The 19,839-nt window shown below is 37.9% G+C and overlaps 1 protein-coding gene across 4 annotated transcripts in view; it reads right to left on the reverse strand.

Annotated features, from left to right (window-relative positions):
* The window catches only part of WDR7 (WD repeat domain 7), a 376,679-nt gene that overhangs the window by 79,744 nt on the left and 277,096 nt on the right, over nucleotides 1-19,839 (reverse strand). For all 4 annotated transcript variants that reach the window (XM_032152211.2, XM_032152210.2, XM_058438305.1 and 1 more), the window contains 3 exons: nucleotides 10,644-10,761; nucleotides 7,881-8,030; nucleotides 7,171-7,253 (listed from right to left, as the gene is read on the reverse strand). In XM_032152211.2, the coding sequence (XP_032008102.1) occupies nucleotides 7,171-7,253; nucleotides 7,881-8,030; nucleotides 10,644-10,761 (351 nt within the window). The remainder of the gene's footprint in view (nucleotides 1-7,170; nucleotides 7,254-7,880; nucleotides 8,031-10,643; nucleotides 10,762-19,839) is intronic.

Raw genomic sequence — 19,839 nt, forward strand, 5'->3', positions numbered from 1 at the left:
GCAAGGAAACCCCAGAGGAGAACAGACAGCCTAGGCCAAACATGCAGCTCTTGGATGGTTTCACCCAATCTAGGGATGTAAACTAGAATACTCTGAGGAATAAATGGACCACATGTATTCTAAACTAGCTTCTTAGTGCTCTGTGTTTCTCAGCTGAGTTTTAGATAAAACCTGATTAATGAAAGTTTGCACTTAAAGTCATCAGCAGGCATTCTGTGGCACTAAGATCAAGTCTTTAAAAGCTCATGGTGTATCTCTGGAATGCACAGTCTGAAGGAATATCTTCAGGCATTTCCTTAGAAATTCTGAGTTTATTCAATATATAAATGAATAAACATCCAAGGACTTAAGGTTTTACATAACACAACATGGCCACAGAGAACAATGACTCAGGTTTTGTTTTTCTTGATTTTGGATTACTAGGGTACTTGGTTTTCAAAGTTTAGTGTTCATAAGAATCACCGGGGGAGGCTATGAAATTGCCAGGCTTCAGGAAAGTCAGCTGTAGTGGCTCTCATGTGGATCCTAGAAATCAGGTCATTCTCTTGAAGGTAGTCTGAGAACAGTATTCTGAGTTCATTCTTCTCCCCAGTGCCTGACAGGGAGCAAGTACTCTGCATGTTTCTAAATTTCACCTTCCTATCTGTGTCCTCAGTTCTCTCAGCTAATAGCACTGAATGTACCTTTTTTAATACTCAGTTGTGTGAGTTCCTTCCTAGCATGTTCTTGATGGTCACGGAATCTCTAAAACTACCTGGTTTATAAACTACACACATATTTTATATCTTCTATATGAGAACCTGCAATTTCATGCTGACCTCAGTCCTACAGACAGCTAGAGACTATTCTAGGACAGTCACACTGTTCATAGGATAGATTTTTATAGAGTTAGACACGAATTGCATAATAGAAGAGTTGAACAGTGTGACTGTTCAGAAAAGTCAGCTCTTCTTTGCACATTGGCCCCTAAAAAGTTTACACACAAATGTATGGCTCACCTCTGGCAAACACAGAGGACCTCTATTCTCATGTTGGCCTTGTCTTGCTTTCCTACTCTTATTCTTCCTTTGCCTCAATTTCCTCACTATTTTTACATTTGATGGTCACTTTCAAAGCTGCTTAAACTCCTTTATGGAACAGGGTTAAGTGGATGTTTTAAGTATGTGTGTATGTATGTGTACATGCATACACAGATGGATAAATACATACAGGTTAAAAGCTAGATATAAAAAATAATCAAGATGAATAAGGTTTGGGTTTTATCTTGGAGTTAGAACTTTTTTAGTCACTTAACTAATAAATATCACTATCTAATTCTCCAAAAATGTTTACATTTACATAGTGTCTTCTTTAATTTGCTTGTGAATTAACAGGTTTGAAAACATTTAATCTGCAAAGTGCGATATAAATGAAAAATATATTATTAATTATGCATTGCTATAATCCCATGTTTTAATATCAACAAGCAAGATTCAGTCAGTGATATAGAAAGAATGTCTATCAAATTTTACTGGTATGTGTTCTAACCCATTTCTGTTTTCAAACAGAAGACATCAAAAGTTTTAACAGCTGATAGAAAAGCTATTATATGAACAAAATTTTTAAAACTAAATTTTTTGTATCAATGCTTTCAATGGATTCACAGTTTATAGCTCAAATTGTAAATATGTTTTGAAGAAAGTTATCACAGAACAAAGAAATTCAGTTAACATTGTAATTTGCTGACTGAATGTACCACTCATTAAATTATATATTAAGTCATTATGAAATCATTAATAGACAGGACTTTAATAAAATGGAAATTTTAATTTGCAACCTGATAAATAACTGTCAAAATAAAGAAAATCTTAGAGAAATTACCACGTTAAAGTTTTAAAACCCTGAACCTAAAAATGAAAACCCAGGTGCATATGAGAACTACAAGACTGGCTGGGTGCAGTGGCTCACGCCTGTAATCCCAACACTTCGGGAGGACGAGCAAAGAGATCAACACCATCCTGGCCAACATGGTGAAACCCCATCTCGATTGAAAAAAGAATACAAAAATTAGCTGGGCGTGGCGGCTCACATCTGAAGTCCCAGCTACTTGGGAAGATGAGGCAGGAGAACTGCTTGAACCTGGGAGGCAGAGGTTGCAGTGAGCCGAGATTGCGCCACTGCATTCCAGCCTGGCAACAGAGTGAGACTCCATCTCAAAAAAACAAACAAACAAACAAAAAAAACCACGAAACAAACAAACAAAACCCTACAAGCCCACTGGTGAAGGTGAAAAACTAAACAACAAAATAAAACCAAAAAACGCAAACTCAGGATTATTCAGCATTCTATATATAATGCTATTTTATCTTTGGACTCAGAGAATAGTTAATTTTATGTTTACCACAAGTCAGAATACATTCTGTTTTTAAACACTCAATGACTTCAGGATACTATATTAGCTCTTAATTAAATTAATACAACTTGAGATGTCAAGATCATGTTTACAACGTTGACTAAAAATTATTTATTACTTTTTTACAGATATGAAAGCAATAATGTCACCTGGTAGTTTTTTACTTATATATTACTTTGAAATACATATTAGCTAATATTTTGCATACATTTTGGATTTTCATATTATTATTAGAGAGATCCGTGGAAAAATAATATTGTGTGAATACCCAAATCATAAGCACTTTTCTGGATGCATCCATAAATATTTCATTTACGAAGAACATTAATGAAGTTTCACACCATTTTGTGATCTGTCAACCACAGCAACCGAATGCTGGCATAAGGCAACATTAAAGAGGTTAGTCTAAGATAAAACCCAGAGCACATTTTAAAAAGGGTAAAAGGAAGGAAACAAACAAAAAAAAAGAATACAAAACTATATAAAGATTTTAAAAACAAACATCACATATCTGAACCACAGATATTCATGCCATTGACTTTGGAGTTTCCTATTTCATGAAAGGCATTTTGTACATAGAAGACTCAAAAATGCTGTAAGGCACCTAGTAGAATCCAACGGTACAGACATGGCAGATATTCAATAAAATAATTTTAACTCCTACTGATATGTTATCTTTGTTGTTGTTCATATATTAACCTAGTAAAACTCAGCCAATAGATAGAGTGGCATTGACCTGTAAAACTTCTGAGATCCCTGCAAGCTTAGTGTTCTCTGAAGTCCTCTATAATTTATCATCTATTGCAACTCACATTTAGCATAAGCTACAAGCTTATATTGTTATTCTTCTATGTTTATGTGCTGACTCACAAATAAATGGGCCTATGTGGACTTTATTTTCACAATCTTAATAATATCTACATAACTTAATAACTTTGTTATAAATCTGATGTTTCATAAAATTATGTGTTATCAACTATGTTCTGGTAGAAGAGTTACAAATTTTTGCTTAACCTTTGTAGGCAAAAGTTTGTAGACAAAAGAAACTATTTTTTCTATTGTCTATCTATTGTCTATTTTTCTATTGTCTATCAAATACAGTAAGTCCTCACTTAATGTGAGGATTTAATATGTTCTTGAAAACTGATCTATAATGAAACCAGTTGTACCACAGGCTAATTGATATAAAGAGTTATGTTTCTATGGCACATTTCTGGCCACAAAAACATCACTAAACTCAGAAAGACCCAAAACACTTCCAATATTACACACTGAAATGAAGTTGAGCTCTACATACATTTAAGAAAGATTAATAAAAATGTTACCAGGACCACCCTGATGAAATAATTGGAAAAGTTCTTTTTCTTACTGTTTTTCTTTATTTATGCACTTTATTTGTAGGCACACCTGCATAAAGAAACCAGACAGCCCAGTAGCACCAGAGCTTCTCCATTCCTGACCAGATACCAGAGGGAGATAAGATCCCCAACTGGCGCAAACTGGAACAAGTGACCCCTAGTTGCGTTTAGATCCTTAATATTATCATTATAATGCTAAAATTCCCTCCCTCAAAAGAACAGGTTGCCATTTTGTGTCATGGGTTGCATGAAGACATATGTTTATGCACTGAGCCTATGCATCTGGAGTCCCACTCTGCGCACGCTAACATCCCTCTCCCTCCCCATACCCGGTCCTTAAACACACCATGCCTTCTATTTTTCGGGGAGAGGGCGTCTTTAGACCAAGAGTTCTTTCCTTCTCCAGGCCTGGCCAGGAATAAAGCCTGCTTGACTTTTTCCTGCTTTGCAACTGATAACAAAGCAGGGAAAGCACTCCACCTACCAGTGACAAAAACAAGTAAGATCATTATTTACCCACTTATTCTAGTTCAGGATCATGGATGGCTGGAGTCTCTCTCAGCGACTCCGGGCACTAGGCAGAACCAGCCCTGGATAGGATGCCATTCCACGGCAGAGTGCGCGTGCACACGCCAGACACTCTCGCTCAGACGGGGACCATTTAGAAATGCTAGTTCACCTAATGGGCACATCTTTGGGATGTGGGAGGAAACCGAGTACCCAGAGAAAACCCACATGGACCTGAGGAGAAAGTGTAAAGGCCACATAGACAGTGACCCCAGCTGAGAATTATTTTTTTCTCTTCAACATTATGATGAAATGATGTTGAATGAAATGACATTATTCAAGGACCTGCTGTAATAGTCAAACTCTTTCCTATGAAATTCAAAGCCCTCTATACTCGGGCACTATACTAGACTCCTAGCCTCAACCTACATTCTAGCCACTCTACTACACAGCATTTACCACACTTGCTGTACACTTCTGTGCTGCCAAACATTTGCCAGTCTGGTTCCCTCTGCATTTCAAGATGACACACCCCTAATTATCCTGCAAAGCCCACCCCATCAACTCTTCTGTGAAGCTTCCAGAATCCACCACCACTTTTCCATCACCACAACTCCCTCAGAGGGAAAATCCTTCTTTCCATTTGGCAGACACTTTTATTAAAGCATTTTTCACAGATGATGATGATGATGATTATTATTATTATGCCTTCTCCTTTGTGAAACTTTCTCAGACTCCCATACCCAGAATTAAGCACTCCATTTATAGCCCACCTCTGTCCCTGGCATGTAATTCTACTCCAGCATAGGAAGAAGCTGGAATCATCTGTCTGTATAATTACCTCCCCTGTGCCCCGTGAGGATATCATCTTATTCATCATTGTTTCCCCAGGGCCTGGCTAGTACTTGATACACAGTAGGTGTTCAATAAATGTTATTAAATTGATAAACAAAATACAACTGCTTTCTGCCAAATCAGAAAAAATTTATACTGAGCCTTCAGTTAAGACACATGCCTCCTTAGCATTCTAGCAGAACCCTGACTCTTCACTGACCACAAATAGGAAATGAAAGTGGATATGCAGCAGACTAAGGTGGTTTTAGGGACTGAGGATATGGCTTGTGGAGGAGGCAGGCTTCCAGCAGAGGGGAAAAACAGATTCTTTAAACATTGAGCACTTTCATGTTAACTCCAGGAAGCTTCTTTACATGCCAGTGGCTGGTGCTGTAAGGAGCACTGTTAACATTCAGTAAAATAAGCCCTAATAAAACTGCTTCCTTATCACCTCCAGGAAGTGACAGGCAAAAGTATATTTTCACTTAGACATTCCCACAGAAAACAGTCAACTGGAAAAATAACAACTACCTGTATTCTTAAAATCAATTAATTGTGCATAAGATTTAATATATACAATTCTTTTTTTTTTTTTTTTTTTTGAGACGGAGTCTCGCTCTGTCGCCCAGGCTGGAGTGCAGTGGCGCAATCTTGGCTCACTGCAAGCTCCGCCTCCCGGGGTTCACGCCATTCTCCTGCCTCAGCCTCTCCGAGTAGCTGGGACTACAGGCACCCGCCACCGCGCCCGGCTAATTTTTTGTATTTTTTTAGTAGAGACGGGGTTTCACTGTGGTCTCGATCTCCTGACCTCGTGATCCGCCCGCCTCGGCCTCCCAAAGTGCTGGGATTACAAGCGTGAGCCACCGCGCCCAGCCTAATATATACAATTCTTAATAAGAAGACCATAAGCCAAACACATGGCATAATGTTAAAACACGGCTGTATTCTAATTTGCCAAACCCCATCACGAGAAAATATGCACCTGTAGACATGTATGCTGCAGTATTGTTTTTTCTAAATTTGTGTTTATGTTTTTAAATTTTGGGATGCATGAATCAGAAACTGCAAAATAAAGAGACTAGGATACAAGGTCTATTGTAAATACAGAAAAAGATATGCGAAGGCTCATAGAGTATAATCACGTGCTGAAATATATTTGCATAGCAGGTAATGCCATTGCTCTCAGGAAAGCTGTAGTATAAAATGAAGCTTTCTACTACAATGTATTCACAAAAATTAGCAAAAATAGAATATCATTGAACTTGTCTTAAAAAGATAAATGTTATATAACTATGAATAACTGGTTGTTCTGTTTTCTACAAAAACAATTATCTTCAATAGATTTAAATACTATTTCTATTGACCGCATGGAGATTAAACATTTTTTAACAAGATGTACCTCAATCTATAAGTATTTTGAGAACCGAGCTTAAAACAGCTTTGAAAGAAAAGTAAACATAACGTCACTATACTTTGGCTCTAAAAATACCCCTTCATGCTATAATAATTATATGCTATATAATTATTAAATTATGTATATATATAAAATTCATAAAGTTATACTTAGCAAATGCAACATTGTTTATGAAAGTTTTAACTTTTCTTGGCTTCTTTTCCTGCTTTCTCATAAGGAAAACACCTATACTCAAGAGAACGTAATGCAAAGACTGGCCTTTGTATTAAAAATAAACTTTATCAGTGAAAGTGTGGCACGAAGAGTCTGCTGGCAGAAAAGAACATTTTCTTTCCAAAGCCAGAAGCTTCCTAACTCAATTTTGTAATGTAAATAATAATTAGAGTAATGAATATAAGAATACAGACATATTCAATGAATGTTCTCTCTTACTCATTTTTTCTAAGGTTTGAGCAAAATATCTTCATCACCCAATTTCAAATAGCTAACTCTACTATATTTTTGTTTTTAACTGTAACCTGCCCGTATTGTTTTAGAAAGTAAGCAGACATTAATAAATAACTGGATTTCTAATTGACCAAGACTACTAATACCATGCCAAAATTTTTTAAAATTATTTGTTACTGAAAATTATTTATTTTGAATGCTCTTGAAGGCTTCTTTACCTGCAGATGGCTGGGAAACATTCTTGAAGACCTTTCTTTTTAACTAAAGATCCTTCAAGGCAGTACATAATGATGTCCATAACCTTTGACAGAAAAGAACAGATTTAAAATTAATTTCAAATACTGAATTTTCCAAAACGTAAATGATTAACTTAGGCCTCATTTGCCCATAAAAAGTCTATATAGCTTTATTTTAGTATTTAAAATAAAAACAAAAGCCATTTAAGCCATGTATATACTACAGTCTATCCTTTCTCTTATCTGTGAAAAGAAATTTAAAGGACAGTGCAATAAAATAAAGACAACAGACTTGTTTAAAGTCAATTCATATTTATGTATTCATAATACATTATTCAACACATTATATATTTTATTTATAATGAAAAATGTCAAAGGGAACATAATCTTTACATATTACAGACCTTTACATATTACAGACCAACTCCATGTGAATGGTGAATGAACTTGAAAGTTGTTTTGATTTTTGAGGAAATTTAAATAAGTCTTCCAGAAATGGCACAAAAATTAATTTTAATTATCTCTCTCTTACGCACACACACATACACACACACACACACACACACTCATTCTCTCTCTTTCACCCTTTATCTCTTTTAGTGATGTTGGAAATAAAGATACTGATTTATATTACTTCATTAGAATATTTAATTTAGGTTGCTGATGAATCATTTAAAACAGGATATTCTTACCTCCACAAGAAGATCCACAACATCTGTGGGCATCTTTTCAATAAGAATTTCAATGACTCTCAGAATTTCCCCTTTAGCTCGTGCGAGAGTTGTTGTGTGCATATTCTGCTGTGATTGGGTATTTGCTGCAAGAGCCGTATGTCTGTGTACCTACAAAACATTTCTATGCTGTATATATGATTGACACTGATATAGTTTTACATTTCTAGCCATGCTTTATTTTTCACTTTCTAATACTATGAAAAAAATAAACTTCTTGTGGGTGAGTCAGAAAATACTTTTGTTTGCAAAAACAATACTTAGTATAATAAAAACTCAATAGGTATTGCCTAACACAATTCTGTAAGTTCCTGAACATTATATGAGACATTAATACAACACTATCATGACATGTTTAAAAAGAAACATATTGAGGACTTGTGAATTTGGTACATTTGGAACTGAGGTAGACAGAAGTTGGCAGATGCCCAGGAAGTAAAAGATACGATCCTTGCTCTCAAGTAATGATAGTGCAGCTGACCCGTGAACAACATGGGTTTGAAATGCATGACCCGACTTATACTCAGATTTTCTTCTGCCTCTGGGCCTCTGACACAGCAAGACTAATCCCCTCCACTTCCTCCCCCTCAGCCTACTCAATGTGGAGGCGACAAGGATGAAGACCTTTATGATGATCCACTTTCACTTAATGAATAGGACATAGATTTTCACTTCCTTTTGAGTTTCTTCACATTTTCTTTTTTCTAGTTTACTTTATTGTAAGACTAAAGTATATAACATATATAACATATAAAATATGTGTTAATTGACTGTTTATGTTATCACTAAGGCTTCTGGTCAATAGTGGGCTAACAGTAGTTAAGTTTTGGAGCAGTCAAATATTATTCGTGGTTTTTGACTGCTAGGGGGATCAGTGCCCCTAACTCCCTTACTGTTTGAGGATCGACTGCAAATAATACTTTAACCACACTCACCGTGTCCCAGAAATTATTCTCTAAGTGCTTTACAATTAAGTTGGAAAATCCAAATGAACATGCCTCCAAAAATAATGAGCATGGCAAATAATATAAATTCAGTGTGATTTTCCCCATACAATCGTAAGCTTTATAGTTCAGAGGAGAAAGAATATTAACAGGCCCTGGACTAGCCTGGGAAGAGCCATAAGGTAGTAGGCATAGAAATGGGGTACAGGTCAGAGATAATAATGAGAAATACTTTAGTATTTTACTCTCATACTCTAAGATTGAACAGTGAAGTGGAAAACTTGTGTGAGTTTTTTGTTTCATTTATTATATAATATTTACAGATAGGGTTTCACTTCACTATGTTGCCCAGGCTAGACTCAAACTCCTAGGCTCAAGTGATCCTCCTGCCTCAGCCTCCCAAATAGCTAGGATTACAGGCACACGCCACAGTACCAGGCTGAAAACTTGTTTTTAAAGGTAATAAACGTGGACTGTTACTTTAAAATTATCTTTCCAACCAAAAGCTGTAGTAGAATGAATTCAAAGCATGGGTATTCTAATAGTTCATTTTTAAAAAAATACTCATATGTAAATGGTGCAAATGAAGTTTGAAAACACAATTAATAAAAGTACCTGTCAGAGTAATGTGAGGCTTATTCACTATATTCAATATTATGACTTGTGCATATTCCACTGATGGGAAAAACTGGCAAAAAAAAAACCTTCCAAGACTAATAAAATTGGCCATTTATACCCACATATATATACACACATTATATATAACTATATAATACCTACAAAATAAATACATACATATGTGCATTTTAAATCTAGTGGAAGCTTACTATAACACTATGCACTATTAGAAAAATGCACACCCTTAGTCTACAAATTCATTTTAGATATGAATTCAAAGCCTCAGTGCCTCATATAAGCCTATACAAAATGCTATTAGGACTTTCTTTCCTCCCCTCCCAGCGAAATGCACGGCACAAATATTTGCAGCATGCCTATTAGGGATAGCTCTGGGGCAGACATGAGCCCAACAGGTTTCAGTTTATCTGAGTAGACTCAGAGGTATTTATTTCGTATTTTAAAAATTTATCATAGCTACAGGAAAAACAACTCAGCCAGAGCCCATACCCTATAGACACTGAGTCTGCCCATTATTCATGCTGAAATGGAATAAATCTTTAAAAAAAATTTAAGAGCTGATCATCCTTTCCTTTACTTCCTCCTACTAAGACCTGTAGGAAAGTTCCTATAATTGGCTCATTGTTCTTTACTAGTTTTCCAGTTAGATGTGGGCGATTAGTTTGAACACTAAGAATGTGGGAATCAATTGGCATTCAAGTCTTTATCTGTGACAAGTAATAGGAAAAACAATTAGCAAGTTTATGACTTACATTTTTTGTTTACAGTTAGAGAGCCAGTGCTAAATAAGAAGTTTAGTTTTGATGACAAGTAGGTACTTATATGTGAAAACTGTGAACACCTTTAATGTATTTGAGTTTTCATATGCCTGCTATAATTCAGATTGAAAAATGATTGTCAAATATTTATAAGTGATTTAACTTTGAGAACAGAAATGAATACAGAAGCACAAGTAATGAATGCACCACACCGTGGAATTCAGCGTACATGCACACAGACACGTGTTCATTTCAGTACTAAATTATTAACTTGCATTGTTCTAGAACAAACTGGAAAGGGGATTTGTGGAAACGAACTCTCAGCTTATAGTATCAAATAATTCCTCTAAATGAGAAGATGGAGCACACTGAGAAGTTCCGCTCACCTCTTTGGCTATGGTGGTGATGAAGGCGGGTGGTCTGGCGGTGGCAATGAGCGAGAGGGCATGCCTCGCAGAGCGGGCCGAGTCAGCTGCTGGACTCAGAGGCAACCCCATTGTGATGCTAAACAGGGATCAGAAAAAGGGAAAAAAAGAAAAGAAGCATTAGAAATATAGACTGAAAAGATTAGACACAGCTTATAATGTCAGTTCAAGGTCAATGGGAGCACTCAAACAGTTAGAATATAATGGACTTGCAACAATGGGCAGTGATTAGGAGTCAGGGTGTTCTGGCATCAAATACAAAATGGAATAATTAACCGTGAAGATTGAAAACAGTATGTGCATCTGTCCAAAGTGTTAAAAATGCCTTGTTAACAAATTATCAAGAACTAGTACTGAATACATATCACAAAGCTCAGAATGAGGTAAGAACGAATATCGTGCTGAATATTTTCAAATTTTTTCTAAAAATAGTTAATTATTTATTTATAAAGCCATATTAAAAGACTGTATCTAAGGTTGTATATCTGAAAGGAAGGCAAGATTCACTCCTGTCAATAAAATTGTCACAAGTACTGAGAATGACAAAATTTTTTGTTTGTATATTATTTTTCATTTGAAATATCCTTAGTACCGCTGGTTTATCCTGGTTTAGTACGTTTAGAACCAATCTACTAAACAGCATGCTCCACCAACAGTTATTTAGTACTAATGCCAAAAATTCTATTAGCTGATACTAATTCTGTTTATATAAAGAAGGGATGGCATGATGTTGTCCAGGCTATTTGTAAGACGAGGCACACAATGGAATAAATCTTCCCAAACTCTGAGAATGCCAGGGTCATGATAGGAGAGTGATGCTATATTCACTCCCCACCTCTACTACATGAAAATATCAATATTCTTGATTCCAAGCTTCCTTTATATTATATATAATCCACTGGGAACAGTATCAAGACTTTACTAAAATGTGGCACGTGATCTGCCCATTAACTGTATACAAGGAGTATTTTGTTACTCAGTATGGGATACAATTATAGTTTCCCGAGTTAAATATTTTTAAATTTAAATATGTATTTGAAGACATATGAACACTTACCCTACTCCAATTAAATGAGTCTATGTGCTTTATGTGTAAACTGGATTGTGTTTACTGAAAATTTTCAAAAAGTTTACAGGTATCTCTATAATTGATCTAAGAACCATTATTTTAACTTGTAGCTGAAAATAAAAATTACGTAGGCATTCTCTTCATTGTTAAAGGAAATTCTGCTTATAAGTCTTTGTGACTGTTACACTGCTTAAATCTCTGACTGATAGTAAAACTGTCTCTCTTCTTTTTCCCATACTGAGGGTAGAGACGAAGCAGGGGCTTAGAGGACGAAGTATGGAGAGTTTTAGTTTTCCTTTGATGTTTAACACTAAAAAGAAAGATGTGAGCTGAGAGAACACACACATATTGAACAATGCACAAGCAGAAGGCATCGGTGGGCATCTCTCCACCTCCCTGCCATGGAAGAGCCCGATGCTCTTGGGTCCCAGTAGGAGTTGGAAAGAGGTGTTTTGCGAGAAAGCAGGATGGGCAGTTGGCCAGTTTCTTTTCTGGATTAAACTTGGCTAGCTGCAAATTCAGTGAAAGAAATGTTTACTGTGTGAGTAGTGCTGGGGCTAGACTGCTTAATACTTATTGTAAAATTCAGATTACAAACCCAAATTTTAAGTCAAGTTTTAAACAATACAAAAGCCAATTAAACTACACGTAGATACCCTGTGATGCTTCTTTTCATCCATCAATGTGGATGAATAGGGATTGATGATACCGAAAGGCTGTAAACAATCAAAATGTTACATTAATTGAATAATTCGAAACAAAATGAAATCAAGTTTGGGAAAATCAATAAAATCACAGAATGCTGGAGTTGGGAAAGATTTCCCAGGCAACATCCCTGACAAGCAGTCAGCTAGGGAAAAGGAATGTCCATCTCTCGGGCAGCCCCTCCTAGATCTGGAAGGCATGCTACAGAGGAAGAACTGGGTGCAGAGCCCAAGGTCTAGGTTGAAAGCCAGGCTTTCCTGTGTTATTTCATGCCCTTTGCATCTGCTCCAGAATATCCCTATGAAGTGGTTGATACAGGTATTTACAAGCAAGAAGGTGGGTCCGAGAACTTAAGTGACAGGCTGGGTAGTTGTGGATGTCTTTCAGGACAGCTAACCTTTGGAGACAATACAGGGGGGAGAGGCGTGACCATATTGTGGTTACTTGGATTACTGAACCAGTAACATGACTAAACTCAGTGGCTTTGGATGAATGGTTAGATTGCATCTTTGAGAGAAGAATTTAGTGATATAATACTTGGCCTTCAGCTGTTTTATTCAGTATTAATAATGGTTTGAATGAAGATACAGGATGCACAGTTATCAGTTGGTGTGGTTATAAAGTTGTAAGGGAGAGCAGCCATATTACATAACAGAACTAAGATCTACAGAGTTATCAGAAAGATCAAACTCAGCTAAATAAAGAAGTCTGATGTGTGGGTACAAAAATGACCAACTTCACAGGTGTGGGATTGGCAATACACTGCTGAACCAGGCTTGTGTACTGAGGATTGCATCTGAAACATAAATATGTGTGTTAGTGATCCTGCTGCCCAAAGAGCTGGGCTGTGTCATGAGAAATACAGTAATAGGGAAGGTGTTACTCCTGCTGTAGTTCATGGCTCTGGGCACCTGTCTGCCCTCCCCGTGGATATACTGCTCCCTAGGTGCTAAGAGAAAGGGTCTGGCTTCTGCAGGACAAGAGTTACAGTGTCCTCCTAGAATCCAGAGAAGTCCAGTCTATCCCCAGCTGTGTGCTGCTGGGACCCCTTGCCATTGGAAACCAACATAAGCAGGATCATAGCAAACTCGCCATTACCTCTAAGTTCTCGCTTCCATCCTTCTCTGGTTCTTTTCATGGAAAAGAAATGTTTAGTGAGAAGCTAAGAGAGGGAGACAGACACATGCACACACACACACACACACACACACCCAAAATGAATAGATACAATCATGTGTGCACTTGAGTGTGGGAGTGGTCAGTTGACAGATCTTCAGGGCTCATGTCACAGTGACAAATAGATAGTTTCCCCTTACCCTTATGCTGTGTCCTGTGGCCACCCTGGAATGAATAAGCACAACATCTGTAAAATGGGTGTATTAAAACATCTACTTCACAGCACTGACAAGAAGACTAAATGAGGTAACAAATACAAAAACAACTAGCCCTGCCGGTTCCTATATTATATGTACAATAAATGCTTCTTCTGACCAAAGATGCTTCTCATAAAAAGAAGCGAAGTGAAGGGAAAATGAGATAAACTATCAGCAGGTCGCTGCTTCAAGCCAAAAGGCCTAGCCACACATCATCCTTCCCCCATGTCAATTGGCCTTGTAAATTTGGGAGAATCAGCAAACTTCCTATAGCAATAAAAATGATAAAGGTTGGTGCTTTGGTGCTGGTTGGTGGGTCTAGAAGAGAAGCTATAGGGTAAGGGGGAAGGAAGTGAATCAAAGACATGTGAACCTATTGCCCACTGAGTTCAGTGGAAGCTGGAAAAGCCAGTGCTTTTGAAGAGGCATCAGTGGGTGCACCTGAGGGATTCCCTCCATTAGCATTTGGCAGTCTGAGCGCAGGACTGCAGAATGTGGATAATTCTACAGCTCTGAGGTCAGGGCTCTGCAGTGACCTGTAGGGTATGGCATCCACAGTGCAAAAGTAGGGGGCTATGTGTGTGAGGGCAGAGAGATGGTCAAGGCATAGGGAGAAACCCTGTGTCCCTCCTCTAGTCTACTCAATTCACCATCATCATAGTCATCTTCCCAAAGCACCAACTTTATTTCCTGGTTGCCCTACTTAAAAGTAGCCTTCTCTACCACCTCTAGGAAAAACTCTAAACACCTTGGCTTAAGATTCTAGGCCCTCCATAATCTAGTTCCCTAATTTTCAACTCACTCTTTTCAACACCAATGCTCCTGAAGTCAGGCTAATTTCCAAGCTGGTCCCTAAAGGTCTGTTCCTTTATTTTATTCCAGTATTTTGCTAATGTTTCTCCTCTAGCCCTTTCCCCATTGGTGCAGTCTCCTCCCTCCTCTCTGTTCAATTCTGGTCTTCCCACATGGCATTCTCTAACTACGATAGCACTCATTGACTTCTAGTGAAACAAAAATAATCAACAGCAAACCCCATTTATTCCAGGCCCTTAATACTAAATCACATTCTGCCAGGCCTTACTAATTAGTTGTAGATTATGAACTCTGTACAGATTTGAAACATGCCTGCCAATTCTGTGTATCTCCCCAAAGTACCCAGTACAGCCCCTGGACATGGTGGTAGCTCCATAGTTACGCAGTAAGTGAAGTAGCTGGCAAATTCAGCAGGAGGAAAAAAAAATCATTTAAGCTAGTTATTGGACTGAATTGACCAGGCAATGAAGTCAAAGCAATTGATCTCGTAGTCCCAACAGATGAAGTCTAATTCTGCATTTGGTTATCTTTAAAGTCAAGAGTGCATTGTCTGTGTGATATATTTTAATGTGAGATTCTATCTGAATGAAGAAGGACCATACTATCAGAGGTTTGAAATTAAAGGAGTGTCAACCTTATTCTGGAATCTGCATGTAAACATGGAACGCATTTGTGTCATCTGATCCCGCCTATCTGGCTGTTACGCGGATCATCCGTTACACAGGTTTACAGGATGGGTCTTTCGGTTCTCTTTATTCTAAAAAATGAGGACACGACAGACTCTCTGTTTTACTCAGCATTTCAGTGTACACACCCAATATGAAATATCAGAGATGACAGATATTTTAAATAAAAATATGAATGGAAAAATAGTCCATGCAGGCTGAGCTCTCTCTTCACAGAACTGCTCATTAATCCCGTTCTAAAGCTCACTCCATCGTGGTGAAAGCATTTCAAAAGTTACATGTAAGAACACTTTGGTTAAATGTCATGATCTAAAATTGTCAGACTTTATCATCTGTCAGATTAAGGGATAATGTAAGAGAATATTCCAGGGGGGCCAGTGGAGGAGACACATAAACTTTCATTGAATAGTCTGAAAATTTTGGTTAATAGGAATGGGGTGATGAAAAGAGGCCACATCAGAAACAAAGACTTCTAAAATGACTTTAAAAATGCATACTTAATGTATAGCCCCTGGGATTCCCATTTTATTCCTTCCTGGCTAAACAGGTATGTTAATATTTGTCCTCAATTTCACAAGATATCTTCAATTCCTCTGTCATGTTGTACCTTTATTTTATAACTCGCAGGTGGCATTGAGTTCCTAAACTCAAAGGTGGCAATTCCTCCCTCAAATGTGTAACTTTAAGATCTGTTTCCTATATGCTAAATACAATTACAGTGAATAAAAACTATGCTAATAGGATTTACTTATATGGCTTCCTCAGATTATAAATTTTCTGTTAAGAATAAATTTCACAGAAACAGGAAAAATATGAATAGCTTAAATATGGAATCCTAAAGCATCTTAGTGTTTGTATGATGTGTTTCTTTCTCCACTCCTCACCCCCAAAATTCACGAATGGTTGAGGTTTGAGTTAGCATACAAAAAATGTTTTTCTCCCATTCTATGTAGTTCAAAAAGAATCTTTCTAATGTATGGCACTTATCTGTGTGTCATCAAAGCATGTGGGGTTTCCAGTGACTTTATGCTTCTCTCTGAATGTTTGGTAAACTGTGATGATCCCAGAAAAGCAGTGGGCAGTCTGTAATTCCCTAATGTCCCTCAGCTGTGGCAGTATGTGATGCTCGTCCGGCCCCTTCAGCCGCTGGGCCGGCAATGCTCCACTGTTCTCTTTCAGAGTAAAGGCCCTGCCACATGAACGAGGCAAATGGATCAAAATCACAGACCACAACTTAGAGAGATGGAAGTCTAGGCTTCCAAGAGCACAAGAATTTTTCTGCTCCTTTGTATAGTGGGATTTTCTACTGTTTCTATCATGTTATCAATCAATATGTACATAACCATGCTGATCTAACAAAATTATGAATGCATAAAAACTATAACACTGTATGTTTCTACTTTTCTCATAATTAGCTGGGGATGGCTCAGTCTATGATTCCAATGAAGTACAGTCTCAATTTTCTCTGAAACAGGTCATCATGAATGAACAGTCCATCCCCATTATTTAAAATTTCCTCACATAAGATTTTACCTGTGAATCACTCACCTTATTAAGGGTGGCATAGCCATATGGTACAGGAGCTGCAAGATGGGAGTCAGGAAACCTGAGTGACAGTTGGCTCTTCGAGTACCACTGTGACCTCAGCCAAGTTGTTTAATCTGTCTAAACCTTATTTTTGCTTAATAGCACACTGGGGTACTAGATCAGACGATGTTGAAAAAGATTTTCATCTCTAAAATGAAAATCTTTAAATCTCATGACTTTATTCAACATTTGTTGTGTGCAAATCACTTGGCAAATGTTAAGAGTAAATAAGAGTAAACACATAATATATGACACAAGCACTCAGGAGTTTACTGATATGTAAATAAGGCTTTTACAATCTAGAAGGTACAAAATCTTTGATGAAAATATTTTTTTTTTGAGACAGGGTCTTGCTCTGTTGCCCAGGCTGGAGTACAGTGGTACGATCATAGCTCACTGCAGTCTTGACCTCCTGGGCTCAAGTGATCCTCCTGCCTCAGCCTCCTAGGTAGCTGGAACTACCTGCTCCTGTAGTTTTTTAAATTTTTTAAATTTTGTAGAGACAGGTTCTCACTATGTTGCCCAGGCTGGTCTCAGACTCCTGGGCTTAAGTGATCCCGCCTCAGCCTCCCAAAGTGCTGGGATTACAGGTGTGAACCACCATGACCAGCTGAAAATAATTTTATTAAACATATTTAAAAATCTAAAGTACACTGAAAATTCTGATTATGTACTTTAACAAATTGTTTTAACTCTGTGGATGTTAAGATTTGGAATGCAAGATCGCACAGTATTAGGAGCTTTGGCTTTTGGAATAAGCTAGACTAGGGTTTGAATCTTATTTTTTTCAGTGACTACAATGTTACTCTGGACAAGAGGCAACATCTCTCTATCAGATTCATTTTCTTCTCATCTGCAAAGTGGGGATGATAATGCCTATTTATTGAACTTCTCTATAACAAGTTGAGGACATTGGAGATCTGAATAGCACAGAAACTCATAGGTAGTAAGCATTCAATAGGAGGACTGCATCCCAGGGCTCTATATCCCTGCATAAGGCTAGCTATGTGATAGGTGCTAAAAGCAAAGAAAAAACTCACTGCAACAATCTTTTCATAAAGTAAAGGTATACCAATCCTTTATCTGACCCTAATCTATTCCCCTGAGATAATTGGGAAGGAAATTATGTTTGAGATTTATTTATTTATTTAGAGTCAAGGTCTTGTTCTGTCACCCAGGCTGTAGAGTAGTGGTCCAGTCACCAGTTACTGCAGCCTTGGCCTCCGAGACTCAAGCGATCTTTCCTCCTCAGCCTTCCTGGTAGTTGGGACTACAGGTACATGCCACCATGCCCAGGTAATTATTATTTTTTTTTGTAGAGACAGGGTCTCGTTATGTTACTCAGGCTGTTTTCAAACTCCTGATCTCAAGCAATCCTCCCACCTCAGCCTCCCAAATTGCTAGGATTACAGGTATGAGCCACCACATCCAGCCACTGTGTTTGAGTTTTACATGGGAAAATCCCAGTTTAAGTTCTACAAGAAATTAACAAATAAAATTAGCTAAAAATAGCATTTTCCTCCTTTCACCAGATGTTTGGCATGCCTGTGCTTTCCTACCCCTTTCTTTCGCATGCCCCTGTCCTTCCCCTCCTCTCCTCATAATTACTCAAATGACAGATCCAAATGAAACCCCTCCTTGCATCCCCTCTGGTTACCCAGGGTGATTCATTTCACTATGCCCTGAATGTCTATACTTTTCAACTTCCTTCTCACTTTGTGTCATGGTTATTTGGGGGCAGACCTTGTCTTTCCTGTAAGACTGCAACTGTCTTGAAGACATGATCTTTGATTCAAATTTGCAACTACAGAGAAAACCTAATGTTGTTCCTTTCACATATTACTTATTCAATATGCTTGATTCATTAATAAATAAAATTTGGCAAAATATCTGAAAACACTAGAAAACAACTGTAGATATTTTGATTTCAAAGACGTAAAACTGCATATCATGTTTCTAAAATAAAGGTGTAACCAATTCTGAAAAAAATACTCTATTTTTTTAAGAGTCGGGTCTCACTGTTGCCCATGCTGGAGTGCAGTGATTCGATCATGGCTCACTGCAACCTTGAACTTCTTGGCTCAAGCAATCCTTCCCCCTCAGCCTCCTGAGTAGCTGGGACCACAGGTGTATGCCACATGCCCCGTTCATTTTTTATTTATTTATTTTTTAGAGATGGAGGGGTCTTCCTATTTTGCTCAGGCTGGTCTCAAATTCCTGGGCTCAAGCGATCCTCTCACCTCAACCTCCCAAAGTGCTGGGATTACAAGCATGAGCCACCAAGCCCAGCCAGAAAATACCCTCTTCATCTCGAGGCATATACAGTGTTTTAGGAGACCTCTTAGGAGTTAGCTCAGCAGGAGATGTCGGGACATGGGGGAGAGTCAAAAGGGAACTCTGCCATGGTATGCGTTCTCCAGACAAGGCAGGGGACCTGACTGGTTGCCCCTCCACAAAACCCTTGCCCTCATAAACTCACAAGAATATGAAGAAAGTAGGAAACACTGCTTATGTTTTTTTTTTTCTTTTTCAATAAACGTGAACTGAAATTTTAAAAAGCACAGGCCTAACATAAAAGCTTCTTCATAAAGCAAGCTTAACATCACAGACAGAAGCAAGGCGGCTGAGCACCGTTACTGTGTACACAGTAAATCAGGCACAAAAAGGGGCAGCCCAGCAGGGCAGCACAAGGGTAAGATCCACACTTAACCCCCTGCACACATCGCTGCTCCACTTCCCACCATCTCAGGCCTCTGCACCCTCTGCCGAGTGTGTCACGGATGTAACAGGCCATTTTCCATCTAAATCTTGTTATAGATTAATAAGCAAACATTTTCTTGCTTATTATGCAATTTATCATGATGAAAATTACATTGGACTCCTCAAGGCTACATGCTGATACATTCATTTATTCAGAGCTGTGT

The sequence above is a fragment of the Hylobates moloch genome, unplaced genomic scaffold, assembly GCF_009828535.3.
Source record: "Hylobates moloch isolate HMO894 unplaced genomic scaffold, HMol_V3 SCAFFOLD_5, whole genome shotgun sequence".
Lineage (NCBI taxonomy): Eukaryota > Metazoa > Chordata > Mammalia > Primates > Hylobatidae > Hylobates > Hylobates moloch.